We start from the raw sequence: 9,134 nt of genomic DNA, 5'->3' as shown, positions 1-9,134 counted from the left end.
GAGAGAGAGAGAGAGAGAGAGAGAGAGAGAGAGAGAGAGAGAATGTTCCTCCCCCCCCACCTGTGGTAGGTGGTAGAGAGGGCCCTAAGGTCATAAAAGTGGGAGAACTGTCTGCCCCTCATCACCTGCAGCACTCAGGAGAGTGGCCCCTGCACCTCACCTGGGCAACATAGTTGAGCTGGCTCTGATGGTCCAGGTGTGGGAAAGAAGACCCTGAGGTGAAAGCAGAACAAGTCCCGCCCCTTGCTCATCACTGCAATGGGTGAACTATCCCGGAGACCTGGAGAGCTCACCCAGGTAGTAAGGATGGGGGAGAACTGGGGGGAGGAGGGGTGAGTTGGCCAACTCGGAAACTACCCAGGCCCAGAACCAGGGTTATGAGTTGACCCACCCCAATATCCACTTCATCTACAATCTGCTGGAGTATGTAAAGGGACCAGTCCTACAGACCCAAAGTTGCAGGAATGTCACAACACAGGACAACAACAGGATATCTAAGAGGAATCCCAGAGAGGGACATCAAGAGTGTAGCAGAAACCAGAGGCCTCGAGCCAGACCAATGACTCTTTGCAATGAACACTTGCAAGCGAAGATATATGGACAAAAGGGTTTACTGCATGACTCACTGAGTCACACTACAGCTTCCATGATGAGATTTTTTCCTTTTCTCTTACATTTTATTTTATTTTGGGTGAGTATTGCAATGACAGTGGGCAGATATGGAGGGACAGGGAAATGAATGAGATCCAGATGCATGATGTGAAATCCACAAAGAATAAATGGGAAGGAAGGAAAGAAAATAAAAATAAAAAGAAAGAAAAAGATTATCAGGCTTGGTGGGCAAGTGCTATCTCGCTGGCCTAAATCTTTTATTTATCTATTTATTTGGTTTGCTTTTTTTTTGAGACGGTTTCTCCATGTAGCCTTAGCTGTCCTGAAACTCACTCTGTAAACCAGGTTGACCTCAAACTCACAGAGATTTACCTGCCTCTTCCTCTTGAGTTCTGGGCTTAAAGGTGTGTGCCACTATTGCCTGGCTAATCTTTTATTTTTAATAGATATATTTTTAAAAGATATTTTGAGATAAAATCTCATTATGTTGCTCACTGTTGTCTGATACAAGATTCAAATTCCTGTGCTCAAGTAACCCTCGTTAGCCGCTCGAGTATCTGGAGCACAGGCACATGTTCAGCTTCCTTCCTTCCTTCCTTCCTTCCTTCCTTCCTTCCTTCCTTCCTTCCTTCCTTCCTTCATTAGTTGCTTGATTGAAACAAGGTCTCACTAGCTATCTTAGGCTAGTCTTGAATTCCCTATCCTCCTGCTCAGCCTTCTAAGTGCTAAGATTATAGGCAAGTACCTCTAGATCTAAAAATATTTTTAATAGCATCTAAGGCTAATGACTATCACACTGAAAAGCACAGTTCTAGAAAAATTCATGTATATACACATATCATGACTGATATTTAAAAAACCACATTATTTCCACTTAAGACATGGCGCTCTGGTACATATTTCCAAGACTTATAAAACCATCATTTTGTGGGTTACAGATTGCATTCTTGACAAATTAAATGGCATTTTAGATGTCTCCATTCTTCTTGCTTAGGAAATAAGTATTCATTTTTTAGAGTCTCAGTTCTCATGACTTTGATGACATTGCATTATGTTAGTGCACATATTACATCTCCATTTACTTTCTTCTCAAGTGTGAAATCTAATTCTTCCCTCCCCATCCCCACCCCTCCTATTTCTTGTTTTCTGTCTCCCATACAAAAGCCATTTCTTACACTTTCAACTATGACTCATGCTTGCTGTCTGCGAAATACTACTTATCTGGTCATCTCACTGTACAAGCTAAAGCACATCATTTAAACTGAGATGGCTTCTCCTCCGTGAAGTAACTCGGATGGGCACCACAGCTCCTCCAGGCTTTAGAAAGCTATGAACTCTGGAACAGGTCTAATTAATAAATTTTGTTTGCTTTTCCTCGGGGTGATCCTTCCACCTTTTCAAAATGCAGGAGACTCACTCTTCTATTCTTAGAGAAAGAAATCAGAATCTCTGAACTTTTACTATAATTTTCTTGAATTTATGCTCTAGCCCCAATTTTATTCTAAAGGTCCAGGGTTGTATTGCTTTTGGCTGTACACCACTAACTAGTGGTGCTACCACACATGATACCAATGAAGGTCTTAGGCAAACAAAAGAAAGCTTAGGTTTCAAATTTGTATGACACCGTGATCAAAAATACAAACTTTAGCTAGGCGGTAGTGGCGCACGTCTTTAATTCCAGCACTCAGAAGGCAAAGGCAGGCAGATCTCTGTGAGTTCAAGACCAGCCTGGTCTACTAAGGTAGTTCCAGGACTAGTTCCTTAGCTACTGAGAAACTCTGTCTTGAGAAACCAAGAAAAAAACCAAAACGACAACAACAACAAGAAAACAAAACAAAACAAAAAACCCAAGCTTTAGAATAATATGTATATGACTATTCTTTGGAAAGGGTCTCACTATCTAGCCCTAAACTTCCTAAATAACTCAGGCTGCCTCAACTCCTTGATCTTCCTGCCTCAGCTTCCCAAAGATTAGGGTTATAAACATAAACTAGCATATATATGGCTAAATATGAATGAGAATCCTAATTCTGTTGCTTTCTGGTTGTGAAGTCCTGATTGACTGAATTTTAACATCTCCTGAGTCTCAATTTTCTAATGTATGGAATGAAATACAATAAATTATCACTCACAACCCACACAATTGTATGCTTAGCACAATTTCAGATCATGGAAAAGGCTTGCTGCATTGAAAATGTGTAAGTGTGGAAAAGCTAGTCCCAGCCTGGAATGCTACTGGGAAATGGTGGAACGTTAGGAAGCTGGGTCGCTGGAGTTTTGTCCTTGAGGAAATGCAGGGAGCCCAGCTCCTTCCTGGTTCTGTTTCCAGGCCATCACAAAATCAGCACACCTCTTCTGCTTCGGTAACTTAGTAAAGTGACCAGGGACTAAAACTTCTAAAGTCAGGAGCCAAATAGCCTTTCCTCCTCCTTTGAAAAAAAGTTTGTTTTTAAAAAAATCATCTTTAATTATATGTAAGGGAAGGGGGAGTATGTTCATTCCAGGGCAGGCACCTCAGGAGGCCAGAGGTTTCGGATCTCCTGGGGCTGGAGTTGCAGGCGTGAACTGCCTGCTGTGGGTGCTGGGGACCAGTCTCCAGAGCAGAATCATCTCCAGCTCCATTTCCTCCTAAGCCAAGTATCACTGGTATTTTGTGACAACAGACAACACTGGTTGGGCTTAGTAAGTGCCAATCATAGTAACAGTATTACTTTTCTGGTTCTCCAGGATCAACAGCTCGGCTATCTTTATTTATTTATTTATTTTTTGTTTGTTTGTTTTTAAGACTGGGATTCTCTTTGTAGCTCTGGCTGTCCTGGAACTCACAGAGATCCTTCTGCTCCTGCCTCCCGAGTGCTGGGATTAAAGGCATGTGCCATCATGCTCAACAGTATCTACCTTTTTAAACAAACTGTGGGAAGAGAAACTCAAGAAAATTCTAATTATGTCCAGGTATAAATGGTATGGGTAATAATAAGTGCTATTTCATAGGATGCAAATTCTTAGAAAAAAGCAATTCTACCACAGAATTCCATACTTAAAGAACAATCTGTGAGCAAACTCTGGTGCAATTTTACATGATTTTAAATCTTCTATCGCATCTACTCTAAGCAAAATAGATTTTAACTACTGTAAGTCTGAATTCAGGCTGCAGAGACGGCTCAGCTGTTAGGTGTGCAGACTGCTCTTGCGGGAGGACCTGAACTGATCCCCAGCATCTACAACAGGTAGCTTGCCCTCCAAGGAAGCTGGCACCCTCTTCTGGTTTTGGAGTTATGTCAAATAGGGCTCCGATCATAAAGAACACCCTCTTCCTCTGTCCTTGGCTACAGGTCTTTGAGCACATTATTAAGTATCTCCAAGCTTTGCTTTCACTATCTACAAGAAGAAAAACAATGCCTCACTGCACACAGAAGCTACTTGGTACTGTGAAGAAAACAGAGTTAGATAAAAGTCTATCAGTAGTAGGAGTATCTCTGAGTTATTTTTCCTATGAAACTGGATGTAATCATATTTAATTCATATGCTGTGTATATTTAATAAGGCAGTATGTTTAAACATCTAAGGATGAATAACAAATAATGAACACTCAATAAATTATGTCATTGGCATTAAGCTGCCTGTTTAAAACTATTTTTGTCCTAATTATAAGAACTGCCAAAGTTAGAAATGAATCTGGTCTAACAGGTTATAAAATACTTTGTGATCTTTTTAGTCTTTTTTTTATACTTTTGACCAGAGAAAATGCAACCAACAATAACACCTTTCACTTAAGAACATTAACATATGAGTAATAATATACATAAAAAACCCAGAGCTCAAAAAGGAAAACTCTTCTTGAGATTAAATATTATTTCTCATAAGTGTCTGTTTTTCTTTGTCAACAAAACTTTTATTTCTAGATGGCTCAAACTGTTGCTTCCAGAATTACTTAAGAGCAGATAAGATAAGCTAGACAGACTCCTATGGTCACCGTTTTCTTTCCCTGCAGGCTTAGTGTAGCAATACTGAAGTGACTCACCCCAGTATAAAAATCACTCTGCCCATCCGCCTCTCCCAAGCAGAATCAGGACAATCTAGAGGATGCCTATCAACACACACACACACCCACCAAGATTCAAGTAACTGTGCACTCTTACCTTAGCAAGTCTGACTTTAGTTCCATCGAGATAAAAAAAAAATACAAATTATATTCAAAGGACAACTCCCCAAAATAAGCTTTAGTAAGCAGAACAAAAATTTGAGAATAACAATTTTTAGTGGAAATTTAACATCTTTGTTTTCAAAAATTATTTTTAGTGTTTAGTAGTGTGTGTGTGTGTGTGTGTGTGTGTGTGTGTGTGTGTGTGTGTGTGTGAAGTGAAGACAACTTTCAGGAGCCAGTTCTCTCCTTCCACTATATAGGTTCTGGGGATAAAACGCCAGCTGTTTGTCAGGCTTGGCAGCAAGAGCTTTTTTACCCACTAAGCCATTTCACCAGCCCAGTTCTATCTGTTTTCCAACATGAGTGATTATATGTAATAATTACCAATCTTTGCTGACTTACAGAAGCTTAAGAAAGCATTAACTCTAAGATTTTAAAATTGACCAGAATGTGGATGACACAATGTATATTGCACATTCACTAGCTGTACAAACACAAAATATTTATACCACTTCGTAAGGTACCTTTCCCCTTAATTTATGTAAAACATAAAGACTCAATTCTTAATCTACTCCCCGAGGAAACTATAATTTAAACACAAGAGGAACACATTATAGTGTGCTGAATACCTCAGTCACCATACATTGTTTCCCACAAGTAAGGAAACCAAATAATACTTAATTCCCACTCTCTTTCCTGTCTTAAACAATATAAGGCGATGTAATGTTTTTAAAGGGAAAAGCAAATATAGATGAGGTAGACAATATCCTATGAAGTTTTTCTTCTCACGTTTTTTTGGAGGACAGGTCAGAGTGGAAAACGAAATTAATGAGCACCTAAAGATGCGCTATTTTTACAAGTATTTTTCGGTAAGTCAACAGATGGAGGCGGAGAATGAAGCTAACAACGTTAGAGTCCACATTACACACACACACACACACACACACACACACACACACACACACACACACACACACACACGAAAACGCCAGCGCGGACATGGGTCCTTTGACAATGCAGCACCCAGCGTCACCCGTCCTACGATGGAAGATCCGGCTAGCCACAAACAATCCCCAACTCTCAGCAAAGTCAATTTGCAGCCCAAATCCAGAGGGCCTAAGTCAGCGGGGTGGGGCAAAAGTCTACAGGGGGCACTGATAGCGGGATTTCTGAAAGCGACTCAAGAAAAGATCATCATCCCGTCAGTTGCCCGGCTTTGGGGATGATGCTGCGCGCCGCCGCACCCCAGGCTCCCGGGCTGGCCAGGCCGGGGGGCCGGGGGTTGCACGGTTCCGCCAGCCTCCCCAGTTACCCCGGTCACGGGAGCCTCGAGACGGTCGCCACACGCCCCCACCCGATGAGCCCCTCCCCACCCCGCCGGTCCCGGGCTGCAGGTATGCCTGCGCCCCGCTCACCGGCCCGGGTGGTGTCCGTCAGGTCATGGTTGGCCGCTCCCCGGGGAAACTCCCTCAGTTTCCGGCCGCTCAAGCTCAGCACCCCGGTGACCGCCGCCTCCTCCAGGGCTCGGTCGACCGAGCGGCTCCACGAGCCCGGGCCAGGACCAGGGCCTAGTCCAGGGCTCGGTCCACAGTTTGCACCGGAGAGGTTTCCCCCGGACGCCACGGGGCCAGAGTACTCCGCAGCCGCTGCCACAGCCACCAAGCCCGCGGCCGCCATTTCCCAGCCGACAACTCTCCGGCCCGGTCTGCGCATGCGCCACCCGAACCGCTGGGTGGGCGGGGAAAGGGGCTCGCGGACCCCAGCCAGCACTCCCGGACAGGACGCGCTGTGCCCCGCCCTTACCGAGGTTTTCTAGGAAAACTCAAGGGACAGCACAGAACTGCAGCAGCCCTCTACACTGAGCTCCTAGCGGTCTAAAAGGCCACTACAAAAACCATCTTTAACAACCTTCCTCAAAGCCGGGCGATGGTGGCGCACGCCTTTAATCCCAGCACTCAGGAGGCAGAGGCAGGCGAATCTCTGTGAGTTCGAGACCAGCCTGGTCTACAGGGCTAGTTCCAGGACAGACTCCAAAGCCACAGAGAAACCCTGTCTCGAAAAACCAAAAAAAAAAAAAAAAAAAAAACCCTTCCTCAAAGCCCCGTCTTCCTCCCTCAGCGGTGGATTACACTGAACAGCAAGGATTTGTTGGCTCTGCTCTTGCCAGAAACTTGTGCAGTTAGGGGTGACTCCATGGGATGTGCCCGAAATCGTCTCTCAACTTGTAACCATACCAACAATGATTTAAATTGAGATTTGCAGAAATACTATCAGTCCTTGGAGGGTGAACTGTGTGCGAAGATCGGCTACAAAGTCCCTAATTCTTGTTAAAATTGTTATGTATTTTAGATTCTACTTTTTACAAAAGGGCTCGTAATGAAAACAAACATCTAAATAGTATGACTGTTTGTGCAGGTTTTATCAATGACTAGAGCAGAACGAAGGTGTTTAAGTCTAAAATCCGAGTCTGCAACCAAAACCGAGAAAGACAAAACTCTCTGCCTGTAATATAAATGTAGGGATTAAATTTAGAACCGAAAGACCAAAACTGAAACCATTCAGATAACGAAAAACTGAAAATACCACTCAAATTTAAACAAGTTAGACATCTCTATACCACACTCTTATTTCCCCAAATCTGTTTTAAACTCAAGCCATTCCTAACATGTGATGTAAATTTCACTTACCATTAACTTTAATTTGCTGTGGAAAATACGAAGGGCTGTCAGATAAAGTCTCTTTCCTAAAGAATTAATCTAACCTTATTGTGGAATCCAAGAAGGCCAGTTACAGAAAGACATGAAGAGGGGAGTATTATCTACCAGAGTTCACAGCAAAGAAAACTCTCACAAGAATGGTTCTGAACCGCTGGGCGATGGTGGCGCACGCCTTTAATCCCAGCACTTGGGAGGCAGAGGCAGGCGGATCTCTGTGAGTTCGAGACCAGCCTGGTCTACAGAGCTAGTTCCAGGACAGGCTCCAAAGCCACAGAAAAACCCTGTCTCAAAAAAACCAAACCAAAACAAAAAGAATGGTTCTGAACCAAATCTCTAGAATTAGGAGGTAGAATGGAATGACAGAGGAAGCAAAATTCCATAATGGAAGATGAGTAAACACATATCAGGTATGATTTTGATGCATGTAAGGGCATTAAGACACAAAGGAGAAACTCCATTCCAGAACATTTAAAAAAAAAAAGTGAGTTGTGAGAAGCTAGTCATCATTCAAGACCCAACTTCAGGAAAACCCAGACGAGTACTTTCCTGAGTTCTTAAATTTAAGAAGTTGTAAAAATGTTTCAATAATAAAAGTGCTCAGAGAACTGCTCTACAAACCTTTTATTTATTTATTTATTTTTAGGAGTCCCAGTGTAACCCAGGCTGGCCTTGGCCTTCTGAGTCCTCAGAATACAAAGCAAGTATATGATACTTGATACCAGGCCTGGCTCTTCACAACTAGTCCTTCAACAAATTATTAATGTCTATGAATGAGTCATTTCATGGTAATGTTTATCCAATATAAGTATTTTCTGGTCTTTCTGAAACTTTGTTAGTCTTAAAGATACTAAGCTAGCCAGGCACGGCAGCACATGCTTGTAACGCAACCTCAACAACCTGAGAGGTTGAGGCAGGAGGATCCAGGGCAGTCTAGCTACAAAGGGATAACCTGTCTTGGAAAAAGCACAAGATTAAGCTGCACTGGAAGATGGCTCAGTGGTGGAAAAAGCACATCACACACCCATGACGGAAGGGAAAACTATTCTTTGACCTGTGTGTACCCACTCACACATCACACACATAAACTCTATATAATCCTACCCTTGTCATGAATATATTCACATGAATACTGACACGTTGTTAGTAATATGGCCCTTTTCCTATGGACATGCCCACTCCACTGTGATCTCAGCATACTATGCTAATCCTGAACTGACCAGATGTGTTGAGGCTAGTCTATTTGACTTGATTTGAAGTCATTAGTAAATTAAACTTGATGCTACACAAATCTCCCATATCCCAGGGAGATATGGGAGGGCTGACCATACATACGAACAGTTAATAAGCCAGAGAAGTAGCTAGAAGATTATGTATTAACACCTAAGAGAATGCTGAGGGGAAAATTAGGATTTTTCAGAAAGTCTATAGATATCTGGAGGCCAAAATGTACTAATTAATTAAAAAGTCTGAGGACATGGGGAGAAATGAGATTTTACACATACTATTATTGAAAAAAATGTCTTTAAAAAAAAGAAAGATGGATATGAGGCCCAGGAAGATGGCTCTGTGGGTAAATTCCTGGCTATATAAGCATGAACACCCGAATTCAAATCTCCAGCATTCAGGTAAGGAAGCCAGGTGTAGCTGCATCTGAATTACAA

General features: G+C 42.6%; 1 protein-coding gene across 7 annotated transcripts in view; it reads right to left on the bottom strand.

Moving 5' to 3' along the window:
* Positions 1–6,439, bottom strand: part of Lrch3 (leucine rich repeats and calponin homology domain containing 3) — a 111,974-nt gene extending 105,535 nt beyond the window's left edge. For all 7 annotated transcript variants that reach the window (XM_005344860.3, XM_005344861.2, XM_013351622.2 and 4 more), the window contains exon 1: positions 6,172–6,439. In XM_005344860.3, the coding sequence (XP_005344917.1) occupies positions 6,172–6,433 (262 nt within the window). In that variant the 5' untranslated portion in view covers positions 6,434–6,439. The remainder of the gene's footprint in view (positions 1–6,171) is intronic.
* Positions 6,440–9,134: the final 2,695 nt, after the last annotated feature.

Source organism: Microtus ochrogaster, chromosome 2, assembly GCF_000317375.1.
Source record: "Microtus ochrogaster isolate Prairie Vole_2 chromosome 2, MicOch1.0, whole genome shotgun sequence".
NCBI lineage: Eukaryota > Metazoa > Chordata > Mammalia > Rodentia > Cricetidae > Microtus > Microtus ochrogaster.
Note: the sequence above shows the minus strand (reverse complement) of the source record. Positions and strands in the feature narration are given on the sequence as shown.